Raw genomic sequence first — 18,979 nt, 5'->3', positions numbered from 1 at the left:
TCCCAGCATAGCATTATTTTTTATAAATACTTTGTATATGGGTACATTCTGCATGCAGTCTGCTCTGTCCCCTATTTATTGTGTGTTCCCTATTTGATGGGAAGTCTGCTACATGTTGGGGATCCAGAAAGTGATTTCAGAAACCTACAAACCGGAGTCCTACCCACATAAAACTTGTATTCTCTATATACTATGTGAACTGAATGGAAAACAAACCAAACAAAGAACAACAACTAAATGGTTTCACACCAAAGAGAGCTCCACTTTTAAATACTCCATACTTTGAAAATGGTCAGTTATTTTCCAACAAGTATTTAACTAAAAAGAATAAAAATCCTTAAGGTCTATATTTTACTATCGTTTTTCCAACACCAAGATATCTTAAGGCAGCTCCAAAATATTTCAAGCCTCCCCAGACTTTTCATTCAAGTTTGTGAAGCCAGCTTCCCCTGTGCCCACCGTCTGCTCACTGAGGCCCTTCTCTCTTCTCCAGACCTCACTCAGGCCGGGCCATTTCCTGCCTTCTACAAAAACTGTAGTGTCTACAGATCAGGCCCACCGCATCAAGCACCCTGGTCAGTAAATACCATCCTATTCTTCTGTTGTGGTTTTAGGCCACCATGGAGGTACTCAGATTATGCCTACTGTGCTCAGGGATCACTCCTGGCGGTGCTCAGGGGAACATATAAGGTGCCAGGGACCAACTGGGGTTGGCTGCATGCGAAACTTTAACCTTGGTCCTATCCCTGGTCCCAAATTCTCTGTCTCTGTCTCTCTGTCTCTGTCTCTCTCTCGCCACCTTCCCACTCCCAACCCCAGCAGGGCTCCGAGCTTAGAAAGCAAAGATCACTCCTGAGGGTGGGGAGGGGAGGCCCAGGGAACCACATGGGATGCTGGGGATCAAACCCAGCTGGCCGTGTGCAGGCAAGTGTGCAGGCTGTGCTATCTAGCACTCTGGCCCCAAACCACATAGAATGTTAAAGCATACGTGCCCCTTCACAGGGTGCCCTTGGTGAATCGCTACTACACCTCGCCTGTTACAGTGGAGGGCTCAGAAAGGTAGACGCATCACACAGACTGTTACCATAGTTTCTGAATCAAGATACTTTCTCCTGCCCCCATTTTCCACCACTTCCAAAATGAGGATAAAGTTTCAAGCATATATCCATTTAACGTTCTCTCTTTCCTTTCCTCTGAAGAGCTGATTAAACTAATGATGCTCTAGAACTAGTCCCGCGCAGGGGAAGTCTCCTGACTCCATTCAGTGTGCTTCCATGACCCCTGCCCGGGGTCTCCGGGGCCTGGGTCTTCTCTCTTCCTGCCACGCTGCCTTTTCTACTGCCGGGTCCACACTGGTGGCTCTCCCAGATGGAGTGAATGAATAGATTTTGTGATGGAAAAGGAACTTTTGAAAGATTAGTGACCAGCAGGAAGAGTAAATGCTGGTCAAATGTAGATTTGGCAAATGATGCATTCCACGGTTTTCTGATGTGACGGTTGCAAGAGCTCATAACACCCTTCTAAAATAATTGGGTCTCTAAAGTGGTTCCAAAAGATTTTTGCTTGACATAAATTCTCTGAATTTCCAGGCTTTCTGGATAAAATAGTTGACTGCAATGCCATCTTTAATGTGCTCTGCTCTATACTCGAGAAGATCCATCAGAAGCCACAGAGCAGCCCCGACAGGGGAGGCTCAGGTGAGATGAAACAACAAGATAAAGAGGCAGAGGGGAGGTGAGGAGGAATATTTAACCCGGAGCTCCGAGCCCGGGGCACCCTGAGTTATAGATTTAAATATTTTAGCTGTCCTAATTTACTCGATCACTCTCCCACCGGGTCGCTGGGCATTTCTTATCCAGTTCCCATGCATGAGACGCAACAGCATGATTCTTCTCTTTCACGGCAGAAATTACTGTCTTTTTGATAAAGAACACTGAAACAGCCCTATTTACTCTTTTCCTCCTTTTTTTCTTTAAAGGAACTGTCTGCTAAAGCCTAGGAGACCCCGCATCTGTGTTTTACTTCCATAGAACAAAGGTTGCTGGATTTTTCTGTCTTTACATAAAAGGACGTTGTCCAGTCCTAAAGCTAGCTTTCTGAGCTGACTTTGGCAGTTAGGAGAATGCTAACACCCCCACTTCCTGCTCTTTTCCACAGGCCAGCTCAGGACAGGTGTGTGTTGCTTTAAGAAAGCTAGACATAAAACATTAAAACTGACACCAATACAGACAAACTGTGCAATTACAAAAAGAATTCCTGGCTTTATATCCAGATTCACCACAGGGTTCCTTTAAATGCTGCACTTCCCTAGTGCATTTAGATCTTAGAATCAATGAACATTTCTGTTTACAGAATTTTAAATTTGTTCTCCCATTAGGGTTCTAATAACCAACATGGTACAATAAAAAAAGAGTACAGGCTTTGAGGTCAAAAAAGTCTAGGCTCCCATTAAGATTCCACCATTTACTTACTGCGCAAATTTGGGTGACTTTAACCTCTCTCAGGGCTGATGAGAGGGAGGCTCAGGGAAGTGCCGCCCTTCAGAGCTGCCCCAGTTCCTTAACTCTGATGTACACGCTCAGCCCCACATCTAGACACCTTTAGAGTCTCCAACTATGAGACAGGAACAACAATCCGCATTTTAGGGTCTCCGTGTAGGTCAAACGAAACGGTGTCTGGATCTAGGTCCTGCTGGAATAGTTCTTCAGGGAAGGGCCAACTCGTCTCCTGACCCATAAAGCCCCTTGAGGGTGTTCGCGATTGCCCAAGTGGGCCCTCCACCCGCCTGCTGAGACTTCTCCGCCCTCTCGGCCTCTCGGCCGGGCTACCAACCACCAGCCCTTCGATGCTTTCCAGGTCTTTCCTTCCTACCTGTTCATATTCCGGCAGGCCCCACTCCCTCCCGGGGCCTCAAGGTATTTCACACTGGTTAGAGGCTTGAATTTCATTCTGAATGAACAAGAAGTCATTTTAGAAGGTGGAGATCAGAGAGGATGAGATTTATACTTTAAAACAGTGGTTTTCAACCTTTTTACATCTGTGAACTGGCAGTTGACATCTGCTGTCCGTTAAATGGCAATAACATTTTCCACAGACCAGCAGGACATTTCTGCAGGCTGGCACCGATCCTTGGACCAGAGGTTGGAAGCCACTGTTTGAAAAGGTCTCTCCGGCTGCTGTGCGGTTTAACGGGCGGACAGGGGCCAAGAGCGGAGGCAGAAGAACTCGCCCAAGTGCTAGCTCAATAGTTCAAGTGAAGTCAGGGTGGTCTGAACCCATCCAACGAAATGGAAAAGACTGAAGAGATACAGGATCTATGTTAGAGATAAAAACTGATAGGACTATGTGGGACCAGAGTGATAGTACAGCAGGTAGAACATTTGCCTTAGCTGCAACTGACCTGCCCGGTCCCCCAGTCCCCGAGTACTGCCAGGAGTAACCTCTGAGCAATGCCAAGTGTAGACTCCCCCTCCCACCAAAAAAAAAAAATCGATAGGAATATGTAATAAATAAGGTGTGAAGCATTAGCACAGGGAAGATTTTTTTTTCCTTTTTTGGGTCACACCCGGCGATGCACAAGGGTTACTCCTGGATCATGCACTCAGGAATGACTCCTGGCGGTGCTTGGGGAACCATATGGGATGCTGGGAATTGAACCTGGGTGGGCTGCATGCAAGGCAAACGCCCTACCTGCTGTGCTATCGCTCCAGCCAGCCCCAGCACAGGGAAGATTTCAAAAGTTAATTTTGCTTCCATTTTGGGAGTGGGATGCGGTGTGTATGTAAAAAAAATGAACTGCCAAGTAATCAGAAATATTCATTTTATGAGTAAACGTCGTGAGATTTTTAAGAGCCCCTACTCTGAACTGTACTGCCCTCCACCTCAATTCTGCCCAGCTTAAATGTGAAGGCCACAATCCAAGTGTCACATTCTCAGGAAGGACTCGCCACCTATGCTACCTGTTGCAGGGCACGTTTGGCATCTTCTTTTCCTCTCACACCTTCTGTTTGTTCTTCCTCTGAAAAGTGAGGTCCTTTTCTGTCAGAGCCCCTGATCTGTCTCACCCCTCCACCCGGCATGTAACCATACAGGAGCACAGAACAAGCCACACGACTACAAGTATATCAGTGATTGATACTAACAGTTGACATGCATATTTATTTATTTATTTATTTATTTATTTATTTATTTACTATTGTTTGGGTCAGACCCGATGATGCTCAGGGTTACTCCTGGCTGTACACTCAGGAATGACTCCTGGGCGGTGCTCAGGGGACCATATGGGATGCTGGGGATCAAACCCAGGTTGGCTGCGTGCAAGGCAAACGCCCTCTCCACTCCTCTCCACTGTGCTATCACTCTGGCCCCTGACATGTGTTTTAAAGAACCAACTTGAGAATCCAACAATGTCACCATTATTAGTGGTCCCTCAGATCACAACTGGAACCCCCTGCGGTCAGCGTACATGCTCTCTTGCTCCGAGCAGTACTTTGAGGAAGAATGTTTCAGAAGCCCTGAACATTCACAGGCTCTAGACACTCCAGGGTCTTCCGGTGAGCACTGAGGTGGTCTGGACTCTCAACGAAGATGTTAAGAGAGAGTTCACACCTCAAAGCTAACGTTTGTTCTCTCAAATTCTAAGTGAAATTGTGTAAGGTAGAAGTAGACATGGATGTTATGGATCTTACTAGCAGTACTGTGAGAAACTACTAAAAGGGATCCTGGGACTAATAACATTTATCTTTCATATTAAAAGATCAGAATAGATAAGTATCACTGAATCACTGTCATCCCGTTGCTCACTGATTTGCTCAAGCAGACACCAGTAACATCTCCATTGTGAGACTTGCTGTTACTGTTTTTGGCATATCAAATACGCCACGGGGAGCTTGCCAGGCTCTGCTGTGCAGGCAAGATACTCTCAGTAGCTTGCTGGGCTCTCCGAGAGAGGCGGAGGAATTGAACCCGGGTCGGCAGTGTGCAAGGCAAACACCCTACCCGCTGTGCTATCACTCCAGCCCAAAAGAATTGATAAGAGTAAGGAAAAGTCAAATATTTTTAATTCAATCTTTCAAAACTAAGCAAGAGGGGCCAGAGAGGTAGTAGAGTGGACAGGGTACTTGGCTTGCAAGCAGCCGACCTGGGTTTAGGTTGGGTATGGCCCAAAACCCAAAAGCAAGAAAAATACTTCCACTTCACAGTAACAACATGAAAATAAAGTAATGCAGAAAATTATTTTGCTTGGTCAATCTACTTACAAGCCTTTTCTTTTGTACTCAGGAAGTCCCTATAATTTTTGTTGTCAGTGTTAAAAATGAAATTGGAACTGCCTCCATTTTTTTTTTTTGGTCACACCTGGCAATGCACAGAGGTTACTCCTGGCTCTGCACTCAGGAATGACTCCTGGCGTTGCTCAGAGGACCATATGGGCTGCTGAGAATCGAACCCGGGTCTGCCGCATGCAAGGCAAACGCCTCCCGGCTGTGCTATCGCTCCAGCCTCTGCCTCCATTTTTTAACAGTGTCCCTTCACACTCAACATCCTCTTTTAGGAGGCAGGAGAGCTTAGTGGTTAAGAGCATTTTGTGTGTGGGGGAGGGTGGGGAGGAAGTGAGAGCACACACTGCACTCGGGGACCACTCCTGGAGGACTCAGACAACCATATGCGTTCCCAGGAACTGAACCCAGGTTGGCCGCATGTAAGACAAGTACCTCATTGTACTGTAACGCTGGTTTGAAGCATATTTATTAATTATTGTTTTGTGTTTTGTGGCCACACCCAGCAGTGCTCAGGGCTTATTCCTGACTCTGTTCTCAGGGATCACTTCTGGCAGAGCTGGAATTGAACCACCAGGGACACCAGGGATTGAACCTGGGTCATCTGTGAGAAAGGCAAGTCCCTATCAGCTGTATACTATTGCTCTGCCCCCCTCCCCCAACCCACTTTGAAGTATTTTTAAGCAAAAGGGAAATACTAATAAGCTCACAAGGTCACTGACTGTAAGGATGCATTTGACAAAAGGAGACCTTGAAGAATTAAGGTCTTTACTCACTAAATAGCAGGTTCGTATACTTTACTGGCTAAATCAAGGGACCTAATCTTCATTATGCCAAAAAACACACCCACTCAACTGTTAAAATTAGTAAAGAGGGTTCAGCTAATTCTTCTAAAATTGGATTCTCCATTTACAATTTTCTTAAACAGTGGGGACTTTTTGCCAATGCAGGTAGATTTCAAATGTCAAGTAGGTCGGTAATAAAATGAAAAGCCAGAGAGAAACTTAGAAAGAGACATTTAAAAAATGGGCTTTAAAAAATGGGCCTTAGCAGAGAACTGACTGGAACATACTGTGAAAAGATTACTATGGTTCAGTACATGAATATTAATAGAAAAAAGCCCTGCCGTGTTCATAAATAGTTATGACTTGATGAAATAATTACAAATAATGCAAGTCAAAATTTTAGATCCATTTCAAGTGTCTATGATGATATTCTGGCCACAAAAAGCAGAAATATTTTAAAGCCCTAAGGGCTTCTCTTGATAATGCTGAGTTACTAAACAAAGAAGATTTTTTTTTTTCTCAAACACCTTCTGATTTTATGCAAATAGAACTTGGGAAGCAAAAGCCTTACCAAGAAAGAACGGTAAGAGTTTTTAAATACTAGGGCAGCCATTAAGGCCACACCTTAATAATGAAATAGCTTATTACCTCAAACTATTATTATTATTATTATTATTATTATTACTATTATTATTAGCAACAGTGTTGTATAGAAAAAATGTCAGAGAAGTTAAAGGTCTGTGGGCAAGGGACAGAAATTCACTGTCAGACTATTGCCGCATTTATCAAATATCGAGTACAACTAACCTTTACTAAACACACACCGTAGAAGTCCCACTGCACATGGCACCAACTCAATCGCAAGTGCTGTTTCTCCTCTTCACTTAGGTTGAGCTAGTGCAGCAGAGACAAGTGTCTGCACTCCATCAGGTGTGATGCCCGGGGAGGCTGGCAGTCTAATCCTGCCCTGGGAACGGCGCCCGGCAGGCCCTTCCTTGCGGCAGAGACTTCGAAGGAACAGGGCCAGTCTCCAATCTAGCGTCTCCTGCCTTCAAGTTCACGACTAAATTCATGTGCCATAATGAGCAACTAAGTATTTCATAAATAACTCTGGGCTCAACAAGACCTTTTTTGGGGTAGTAAGCGTACTTATGCCTCCCCTTCTGACATGATTTTCCTCTTTTCATTAATCACCCTTCCAAACAGGTCCGCTCCAGAATATAAAGTTCTAAACCACAAAATACACTTGACCTTTACCATGCTAATCTGAAATAAACATCTTTGCCAAAGCAAAGATCCTCCTATTTTATGAGACCAGACTAATAAAGCAATGGAAAGAGCTTCTTATTTTAAAAAGCTTTTTGGATTAAGACAATGGGCAGTAATTTACGTAAACATATCTGTATCAATTGGCTTCTCTTGCATGAAAAAGAATAAATAATGGAGATGACCATTTCTTTTAGATACCATGCTCTAACTCTTGGTCACGGATGTGGCAAACATTGGTCACAATGCCAGGGCTGTGCACACAAAGGTGTGTCTGCTCGTGTGGGAGCTGGAGAGGGACCCAGATAAATAGGTCTGTAACTGGACAGAGAGGGCTGCAAACAGAGGGAGAGACACTGGTTCAGCTGTAACCAGGTAAGTCCATAAAGGTTTCATGGTCTACGGAACCTGTGACAGCAGGATTTCTATTAGGAAGGATAAAAGAGTGAGCGCTACTTCCTCTTGGACAATTCAGAATAACACAATCTTAGACTATAATGACTATGTTACAAAAATACACTATTATGTTAAAAAATCAGAGCTAGCACGAGAGAGAGAGAGAGAGAAACAATATCCGAGGGGAAGACAAATACTGATTCAATAACTTGAATACGTGAAGCCATTTCAAAGCTATTGGATTGGCACTGGGAACCCCTGAATACCTACCTTCCCCGGGGAAGGGAGGCTATGCCTCTTCAATCATCCCCTAAATGCAAAGAGGTTTGACCCCCATGCAATGGATAAAAGTCACCCAAAAAATGAACAAAAGAGGTGTTTGGAAAAACCAGAACACTATTCATCCCGGCTAACGACTTGTTCATTATGAGTGATGATGGATAAAGACTTCTCATGCTGAGATGAAATCAAGATTTATATGCATTGTTTCCTCTCCCAACTTGTGGGAAGATCATCATCATTTAATTCTATCTCTGCGGCCAGTGATGGGCATCCAGAGAGCTGGTTATCAAACGGCGCAGTCAGCTGGCAAAAGCCGAAACGTGCAGTTGGCACATCTGGACGGAGCCGCCACAGCCGAGGGTGAACAATGACTCCTGGCAAGCATCCAAATTGCTTGCAGACGCTAGCAGGTCTCATCTACAACCGCCCCTACCAGCATCTCCCTCTCTCTCTCTTTTTTATGAGAATCAGATTTTCATTGCTCCATTCAATTGCTCTCCTCTGCCATTTTTTACAGCTCTTATCGTTCCCCTGGAATATGGCCTTGAGACAGCTCATCCGTGTCCTTCACTGTGTTATCTCTTCTAACTTTTATTAAAACTTCAGCTCTCATCTGAAGATAGCTAATTAAATCTGGAACAGATTATATGCCTCCCCTTAAAAAGAACACAAAACTATTTTCTTCCACCTAAGCAATGCTTTTTTTCCTTTCCAAAGATGAAACCCAAGGTGTTTCATAAGTCTCATTTATTTATAAAGCTCTATGACAAGGCATATAGGGTGATTTATACTGAAGTTGTCTGTGGTCTGACAAATCTTTGAGCTATTTTTAAAAATAATTATTTCTCAATGCTGGTAGTATTTTTCCTCACATCCTTTAAATATCACAGCTATTATCAAAAGCTTATTTTCTGTATAAAGCTGGGTAATGAATTAGAGATTAACAGGTATTTGTACACATCAAGAGATTCACTTTTTAAAAAAACTTCTTTGGTAAAGATGAGTTTTCCCTCTTTTATTCCATATACCAAACACTAGCAACTAAAAATTTTTCCCCATGGAAGATTATGTGAAAACTTGAAATGAAAAGCAATGCTTCAAATTTAGGATTGATTTGATTTTCAAGACAGATTTACACCAACTAATAGTTAGCTTAAGTAGCTTTGTATTAATCTATCACAAATTATTAATGATAGAGCTTCCATAACTGATAAGAACAAATTCTTCTCACATATGTCACTGACCTAGTCCCTTCCTTGGGCCCAGGGGCTGCTTAAATATCACTTTTTTTCGCTCTAGACCTGCTAACCAGATCTATAGCAATAAAATATAAAACAATTTAGCCAGTTTCTCTCTCTCTCTCTCTCTCTCTCTCTCTCTCTCTCTCTCTCTCTCTCTCACACACACACACACACACACACACACACACACTTACACACACTATCTCTCTCTTAAGAATTAAGCATTGTCTCCAAGATAAATTTAAATGTCGCACCTGAAATTTTCTGGGATCCTTTTCTTCTCTTCACTGCCTTTAGCAAGATTTCTTTCATGGTGACCTTTGTGTTGTCCACCTGAATAAGGGAGAATCCATGAGCAGCATTTCTGTATAAAAGACAAACATTAAATCATCACCAATATTCAACTAGAGGGGTGTTATGTAGTCTTTTCTGTGTTTAAGAAAGTTTAGTAAGTGTATATAGAAATGTCAAGTTCTGGGGCCAAAGATAGAGCATAGCAGGTAGGGCGTTGCTCTACCTGGTTCAATCTCCAGCATTCCACATGGTCGCCTGAGCACCAGGAGTACCCCTTGAGCATTGCCAGCTGTGGCCCAAAAAGCAAAAGGGAAAAAAAGAAATGTCAAGTACTTAAAAGTAGTTAAATAGAACTGCTTCTAATAGTGGGGGGTGGGGGTGGAGGTAGGGGGCAAGAAGCACTCGGGCAAAAACAGTCCGAGTGAAAGAGCGCAGAGTTGGCGATGGTGCTTCTCAGTTATCTCGGACAGAACTGAACTGTTCTGTGTGGGCCACTAGTACCATCAGCTCTGAGTGCTGGTTCCCCAGCCAAATCCTACAGGAAGGACTGACAATGATACGCCTGACTTGTGTCAGTAGATGTCACTGCAGGCAGATATGACAGTCCTATTAAAGTTCCTGGAGTCCTGGAGGCGGAAAAAAAAAAAAACCCAGCATGGTGGTGGAGACATGAGAACCCAGAGCATTTTAGAACAGGAAAAGAAAAGGTTCTTAACGGGCCAGAAGATAAATCAATCTGTATTACGTGGGATCCACCCAGGTTTGATCCCCGACACCAGATGGTTCCCGAGCCTGCCGGGGATAGCCTGGAGGACCCTCAGGGTTATCCCTGGCCCTGAGGAACTATAGCAGAACTGAATTCTGTGATTGCTGCAGTAACCACTGACCTGCAGACCACAGTGAGGCTGCCTGAGCACCGCCTGGGAGACCCAAAAGAATACTACGGGAAGCATAAAGGAATACAAGACAACATGGGCAGTATACCACTTCCTGCGAACCACACCAAACTTAGGAGTGTAGAGGAATAGAATCATGTGGGTAGGAAAAAAACAAGGAAGGGAAAGTGTACCCTAAAAACAGAAGCCCACCCCTGGATGAGGGCTAGCTAGTTTACTAACACTCTTAATTGCAATAACAGGTATCACAAATACAACTCACTGTGCTTGGGCATTGGAACAAAACGGCCAGTTCCAAGCAACTCATGTAACAAATGGGACCCAAGTTTCCAACTATGGAACATGGGAATTGCCACAAGGAGCTTGGTTGCATTCCCATTTCCCCTCAAGAATCTCGAAGGGGAACGCTGCCAAAATCCGTGGCAGAACTTCACACTGACAAAGAAATCTGAAAGAAAAGCCAAGCCCCAAGCTAAGGCCTGGAAAGGCTTCCGAGTGGTAGGACAGGTTAGGCAGAGGCCTTAAATCTAGAACGGACCAACCAGGTGGCTGGCTTTGCACTGAGGAGGTCTGGGGCCGATCTCCAAAGCGAGGACCCAATTTGCGTCCCTAATACAAAGACATTGCCACTCCCAACCTCTTCGTAAAGCTTGCTGTTTAATCCCTGACATTCCATTTGTTAAAAAGCAAAGGCTGACGCTGGCCTGGCCAGCACGATCATCCATTTCAACTTGGTCAAGTCCTTGCTATCGAACAGCAGGCCTGAGAACTGTCAAGCTAATTTTCCTGAACACTCTGTTACTGAATCATGCCTGAGTCCTGGCCATTCTTTACCTCAGAAGCTGGACCCCATCCCAGAACAATCTTTAAAAGTTTATTTTACTGATCAAAGCAAAAATAAGAAATAGCTCTTTAAAAAAAAAAACTATATTTAGGGAGCGATGCAGTAAGTGATACTTTGGCAAGAGAACTGAAATGTAAAGTGCCTAGTGCATTTATAAACTTGGGGGTATTTGCTCTGGCGCTCGGCCAGTGTGTGTTTGGAACAAATGCCAATCATCTGCGTTCAGACTTGCTTCCTCCTCGGAAGTCAGTGTGCTCCATCTGGGACGATATGCTGGGCACGGGAAGAAGAGGGGTTCGAACGCTAGTGCTGGCGGGATCTCGCCGACTTCCGTCCTGAGTTCTACCTCATGCTTTCAGTCAGAGGCGAGGCTGCTTCTCCTTGGCTTCCATTCTCTTCTGGTCTGCTGCTAACAGCACTATTCTAAACCAACACGCTTATCTTCTGGGGCAAAGGCAGACTGAAAGCTCAAAAGGTAGTCCGATGGAAGGACTAACTTCCATAAATTAAAAGTGTTCTTTCCAAACATTTTTTTTTCCTTTCTTTTTGAACAGAGGAAAATCCCTAGTCTGTATTTTTCTGTCATTTTACCAAAATGTGCCTGGGTGACAAGGTTAAAGCAAGCAGAGGAAATCCCTGGCACTTATCATCCACAGGCATTACTGATAAATTGTGTGGTGGAGGAATAAAGGATTACCTTCTGTATTTTTTCATTACACTTTTCTTTTGTTACAGAATACATAAATCCATTGTGGCACAATGTAATATGTATCACCGTGCTACACCTGCGGACGCTTCCGAGCGGCTGCCATGTCTGTGCAGTCAGGAATGATAAGTGAACCACCCGTGAATGTTAACGATAGTGATCATTCTGAGGTAACTCGGCTCTCCATCTTCCTTTACAGCCTCCGTGCTGAAGCCAGGGGAGCAAGGTTCATGAGAGGAAAATGAAAACAACAGTGCAGGGAAGGGGCGCGCGCGGCGCTCGGAATGTGCCTTCACGGGGGTGCGTATCTTCCTCTGGGGCTCCATTTCAGTAAAAACGGGCGCATTAAGAGCGGGAAGAGGTCGTGCCCGCGCCGCACACTCCCCCGGGCTGATGCCAGTCTCCACAGGTCAGCCTCTCCCGCCACGGAAAGGCCGCCGTGGGCTGGGGCTCCGAGGCTACCGCCCTTGCGGGGCCGAGATGGCTCTACAGCACAGAGCCCAGGGCACGTGTGGGCCTCGGCACCCGCCGACGTGCAACTGGTAAGTTCTGCCCCCACTTAATAAAGGGGTATGGAGACTTGCGACCACAGTTTTCGACTTGGCTTCCGAACAGTTCGGCTTTTATGCCTGTTTCTTTCTATCCAGGACTTCTTTCTTCTGAGCTTTCTGAAAAGCCTATTGAAACACATCTTTTCAAGCGACTGCTGCAACAGACGCTGGGTCCGAGCCCGGGACAACAACGCCGCTTAGGGGAGAAGCTGGCTGTGGCAAGGGACGGGGTTAGTCCGGCCAGTCTCTGAGTTGTGGCCTCCGCTGGGTGACCGGCCTTGGTGCACAGACAAATGGGCTGCAAATACCGAGTCCCGACTCAGAAACTGCTCCTCTCCCTGCTGTCGGCGGCCAGCTGTTTCCTGCCTGTGTAGGGGCCTCCCAAAGCACGGAGGAGAGGCGGCTGGTCCCTGCGAGGTCTGGAAGAAACGCCACTTCAGGGAAATGACTGAATGTGCCGGGGTGCTTCGCTCAGTTCCAAGTTAGGTCCTGTCAGGCCTCGGAGCCACTGAAGAACATCTGGGCGTGTTAAAAGTCACTCGAGGGTTTCAGCTATGGCCTGGTCCAGAGCCACTCTGTTACCACAGGGAAGATTATATACCAGCACGAACCTCACCCAATGAGCGTTTTCCCCACTAACAATTACACTGGAGGTGACTGGGGTCACAGGGGATGTGGCCCAGGCCCAGAAAGCTCAGAGTCTGTGCAGGACAGGACTGACCTAGAAGCCCCGTTGGGAGTATGCTGGAGGCTCAGGCCTGGGCTGGGAGGTGAGGACCTGCCGGTCAAACCTGGGCTCACCCGAAGGCTGCCCTGACACGTGGGCACTTGAGCTGTGCATCCACGAGGGAGGACGCCACTCCCCTACGGAACTGTCAGAGGGATGTGCCAGACACTGAATGCCGAGTACCTGGCACTAAGGCCGGCAAGCAGTAAAAGAAGTTTACAAATAGTACTTCTGTTACAGTCCCCCTTGTCCCAGTTTATGACCCGGCGAACCTTCCTCCCCTGCCCTCCAGGCCCGAGACGCCGACTTTGGGGAACGGAGCCCAGCGCACGGCGTTGATGGGCAAGACGGGCCAACCCTCGGCGCCGTGTGCACGCAGCCTCTGGCCCAGCAGCCCTCTGAGGCGCAAAGGTGAGTGCGCCGGGCTCTGCTGCCAAGCCTTTCTCTCTGGGACTGGGAAGGGGCGAGCAAGGCACATGTCCCAGCCCGGCTCCCCTCCATGACTCTGGGCCGGGATAACAGAGGTCAAACACCATAAAATGAGACTTGAGAGTGAGCTTGCTTGCTTCCTTCCTTGCTTCCTGCCTTCCTTCCTGCCTTCCTTCCCTCCCTTCCTTCCTTCCAAAATTTTTTTCGTGATCACATTAGCTGACATCAGTGCTTCGGGCAGCGGGCAGTATTGTTCCTGGGAAGCCGGCATGCTGGGAGAGCAGCCGGGGGCTCTGTGTGCAACTGGGGGCGGCTTGGATGTCTCCTTAATGAGGGTGGGCTTCCAAGATGCACTAAGTAATGTTTTTTTTTCTTAAAATGGGGGTGGTAGGCCAAATAAGTTTGGGGTTGACATGATCGTGCATTCTCAGGGCACAGTTTCACACCTCTTCTAAGTATTTAAGAGCTTTCTTTTTCCCTTCCCCTCTTCCTTCCCTCCCTCCCTTCCTTTAAATTGAATTGCCATTAGGTACACAGTTACACGGCTGTTCATGATTGGGTTTCAGTCATACAATGTTCCAATACCTGTTCCTTCAGCAGTGTACATTTCCCATCACCAATGTCCCCAGTTTCCCTCCCAGCACCAGCCCGCCTCTATGGCAGGCACTTTTCCTCTCTCTTTCCTGAAGAGGTTTCTGATCTGCACCATACCAAATAATCACAATAGCACCAACTACTAAGTATTGAATACTGTGTTTGAGGAGCTGGGTTGATATTTAAAATTTGTACTGGTGCACCCAGTCCTAAGATAAGTGCTGTTAGTACACCCATTCCACAGAAACCCAAGTCCTGAGGCCTCTCATCTACTGATGGCCCAATTCTCTGGACTCAGAGATCAGCAATATGGTCCCGAAAACAGATGGCACAGCTTAGAGGAAAGACAGAAACAAACAATTACAGTCATACTGCCGAAACACAGAGGATTCCACTCAAATAAGTAGGCAGATGGGTTCTGGGAAGTTCCTCAGACTGGGAAACTTCAGTGGAAATGGCTCAAAACATAGTTATTCCAGGCTCAGGAAAATAGTGTGACGCCAGAAGGCAGGAGAGAAGAGCAAGTTCCAGAATGAGTTCTGGACTCTCAGCTGTGCCTTCCTGGAGCAAATGACAGTCTCTAACCACCAGTCTTCTCATCTACAGAGTGGGGACAGCACCTGTTCTGAAGGCTGTGAACAGCTGCGAGGGCTCAATATCCCCACCTGCCGGAGAGAAAATGCTTCATGAGCAACAGTTAGTATGTCACAATGGCAAAGGGCTTTTTCCTGTGGACAAAGAAGTGGCATAGAATGATAAGATGGTGACAATACTCACCATTTATTGAGTATTTTATTGTTCATCCTTAAAGATAGGTGCTATTACCAGTCCATTTAGAGTAGAGGAAACTGAGGCACAGCAAGACTAGGACAGTTGTCTGGAATCTCAAGGCTAATAATCGGAGGAGCCAGGACTGGAGCCCCCAGTCAGTAAAATTTCAGAGCCTGTTTCTAACTGCTCTATAGGTGGAAGGGAATCATGGGGATTCGGGAAGAAGAAACTTCCAGAGAGCATATCCCCTAGATTGAAACCACCGAATACTCCATGGAAAAGACTCAGCTTCAAACCACAACAACCAAAATGAGAGAGAGAGCAAAAGGGTATGCCCTACCACAGGAGCGGGGCGGGGTGGGGAGGCACACTGGGATCACTGGTGGTGGAGAATGGGCACTGTGGAGGGATGGGTACAGAACATTGTATAACTGAAACATAACCACGAAAGTTTGTAAGTCTGTAAATGCACCTCACAGAGATCCATTACAAAAAAAATAAAATTATAAAAAGAAAAAAGACTCAGCTTTAACTTTAAACAAATTCAGTTTGATTATGAATATCCCAACCTTTAAGAATGAGCCACCTGGGGCCTGGGGAATTAGCCTGAGGGGCTGGAGCAGTTCCATTTCCAGCACTGCATGGTCCCTGGGGCACCACCTGGGTAGCAGGACAGGCCCTCAGCACCGCTGGGCACGGGCAGTACTGGATGAAGTATTGCCAGAACTCGTGTCTGGTCCCTCCGAACACTGCTTGGGGAGACATCCCCATCCCCAGTCCCTGGGGAGCAGGGAAACGAAAGAGAGAGGACTGTCTGGCCGACAAAATCCCTTTTCAAAAGCAATTTGAAGAATGCCGTGGCTTCATGAGTTCAGTCTCAGTCGGAGCAGGAAACGGCTGCCAAGAGCAGCACTGGATTCTCCAGCCCTGACTGGCCCCAGGTAGTGACGAGGACACACTCCCGACTCCCAATCTGCCGGGCGCCAATTCCAGGCATGTTCATGCTCGAGCGCCTCAAGGTAGAAAATGAAACTCAACGAGTAAGAGAAAACCTTCTAGCAACCACAGCACGCCTGCTTCAAAGCAAGTCCTTTGGGTATTACTTCATCCATAAAAAGAGTTTACACTGGTGTGAATGTCACATTTTGTTTCCCCTTGCCCTGACCGAAAAAAAAAAATTCTTTTTTTTAAAAGATCAAAGTATATTGTGCGAGTATGCAATGTCTGACATTGGACACAGAACTCTTTTTCAAAACAGACATTTTCCAAAAACATAACTCGCTAGACTAATGGGCAGCGAGAAGCCAAAATGACTGCCCTCCGCCTTCTCCTTGTGTATCTTTGCCAGAGTCCTTGGGACTTGCCAAATCCGGTCATGCCTGCTTAGCTTGCTCGACTGATTGTGCCAGAAAAGAAAATAAGACACAGATGTATTTGAGCTCTTTGAGATGCCAGTAAGAGAGACAGCTAATGGCTTCATTTCGACCCTCCCCTTCCAGCTGGGCACAGGTGGGGGATAATGAGGTCCCTCTCCCTAATCAAACTCAATTATTTACTACTCTGTATAACCGCAAAGACATTCACATTCAGTTCAGAATATAAAACACACCGTGGGCTACTTCCAACCACTGCCACTGGGTATTTATAACAAACTCAAGTGGCTAACAGTTTGCCTTGGCAGGAGTTTAAGTGTGTAAAGTTTTGCAAACTGTTTCTGTTCAAACATGTCCTGCTGAAATGGGGTCCCAGGCGGGGTTCCATAACTGTCAGGTCAGTGAACTGCATAACATCTGAGAATGTATTCACCATGCACTGCAGACAGGATCTGGAAATCAAATGCTTCGTTCTATCGCAACCTTCTGAGAAGCATCACAGTTTTTTTCAACGGCGAGACTGACACTGTATTAATAAACATTACAAGTCACTAGCCTGACATGTACATAGCAGCAGCTGACAGACTCTAACATAAGCTGAGGGGAGAACAGAGGAAATCAAAATGAGACACAGGAACTAAACATGGCCAAAGGGGGTGAGTCACAAAACAAATCATATTAGTTTGAAACTTTTAAGATACATAGCAACTAAAGCAATGAGCTGGGATAATTTCTGGATTCCCGGGGAAGCTGATGGTTATCTGGCGTGCACCCTTTCTTGGAGGAACAAAGTATACCCAGGCATAATTTCAACAGATAGTGTAGGGAGCAAAACATAGACATTCAGTTTGTCTAACTTTTAAATTCTTGGAAGTTCATAATTCATGCTTTCCATCTTTATTATTTGCTCCACATATTTCTGTCATTTTAAACAGACAAAAAGAAAACTCTCTTCTCTAGATAGCTGTTGCCAAAAAGGAAATCAAGTCAGATTTACAAATACAAAATTAAACAGGCTGCATATGCTACGTTTCTGTACCCGAGGACAATCTGGACAATGAAAATGTTTGCTAATACAACAGAATGACAAGAAACAACACACAGTTGGTCCTCTATGAGTTGTGCAAACAGTAAATAGCGAGAATAATTTATACCCATGTGGCTAGGCCTGGCTAATAGGACAGAGGAATGAATACGTATTCCGTTCCTCACCCCATTTTAGCTCTGTCGCCAACCCCCATTACGCCGGGCGAGTAGCTGGTCCCGAGCCCCGCTTCCACAGCACAAATGTCAGTGGTCTGAACGACCAGATGAGGCAACGGCTTCGAGCTCGAGACGGAGCGTGCAGCAATGCTCACTTCCTTCTTGTGCTTCTCTCCCACGCTCTCCAGAGCACATTATCCCTTAGGAGTAGGAAAAGTTTCAAACTGGTAACATCTTTTTCTAAAGGTACAGTCGCTGGGTTATGCTTCAGTGATCTCATCAAGAACGTCTCTGTTTCCGGGGCTGGAGCCAGAGTACAGCAGGCCGGGCACTTGCCTTGCATGTGGCTGACCTGGGTTTGATCCCTGGCATCCAATACGGTGCCCAAGCTCGCCAGGAATAATTCCTGAGTGCAGAGCCAGGGGAACCCCCTGAGCATCACCAGGTTTGGACACCCCTCTGTCCCCCCTCCCCCATATAAAAACACAACCACAGCAACAAGGATGTCTACCTTATAGTCTTTGTTTTGTTTTGGGGCCACATCCAGTGGTGCTCAGGGCTATCCCCAGCTCAGTGCTGGGTACTGTCCAAGTGGTACCATGGGTGGAACCCAGGCCTCCCCCATACAAAGCATGTTCCGTACATGCTCAGCCCGTGAGCTCTCTCTTCAGTGCACTGCCCCGACCCCCCTTTAAAATGTCTGCTACTGAATGGGAGACTTACACCCAAGAATAGCAGAGATGAGTACCAAGAGGATGGCCCCATGGCCTAGAAACCGGCCTCACATGCTGGGGGAGAGGGCAGCTCAGACAGAGAAGGGACCACCAAGTAAAGGGTGCTCAGAGGGCCCGCTTGGGATGGGAGATATGTGCTGAAAGTAGACTATAGACTGAATGATGGCCACTCAATACCTCTATTGCAAACCACAACCGCCATAAGGAGAGAGAGCGAGCAAAAGGGAATGCTGGGACCATTGGTGGTGGAAAATGAGCACTGGTGGAGGGATGGGTACTCGAACATTGTATGACTGAAAGGTAAGCACGAAAGCTTTTAAGTCTGTAACTGAACCTCATGGTGATTCATTAAAAAAATTGTTGGGGCTGGAGCGATAGCACAGCGGGTAGGGCGTTTGCCTTGCACGCGGCCGACCCGGGTTCAAATCCCAGCATCCCATATGGTCCCCTGAGCACGGCCAGGGGTAATTCCTGAGTGCAGAGCCAGGAGTAACCCCTGTGCATCGCCAGGTGTGACCCAAAAAGCAAAAAAAAAAAAAAAAAAAAAAAAAAAATTGTTTTTTAAATAATAAAATGTCTGCTACTCTTTTGCAAAAGCCTCGGACAGTAAA

General features: G+C 46.2%; 1 protein-coding gene across 7 annotated transcripts in view; it reads right to left on the bottom strand.

Annotated features, from left to right (window-relative positions):
- Positions 1-18,979, bottom strand: part of MAPKAP1 (MAPK associated protein 1) — a 260,508-nt gene that overhangs the window by 82,218 nt on the left and 159,311 nt on the right. For all 7 annotated transcript variants that reach the window (XM_055143452.1, XM_055143447.1, XM_055143457.1 and 4 more), the window contains one exon: positions 9,501-9,610. In XM_055143452.1, the coding sequence (XP_054999427.1) occupies positions 9,501-9,610 (110 nt within the window). The remainder of the gene's footprint in view (positions 1-9,500; positions 9,611-18,979) is intronic.

This window comes from Sorex araneus, chromosome 1 (assembly GCF_027595985.1).
Source record: "Sorex araneus isolate mSorAra2 chromosome 1, mSorAra2.pri, whole genome shotgun sequence".
Classification (NCBI taxonomy): Eukaryota; Metazoa; Chordata; class Mammalia; order Eulipotyphla; family Soricidae; genus Sorex; species Sorex araneus.
This window is presented reverse-complemented; position numbering and strand designations above follow the sequence as displayed.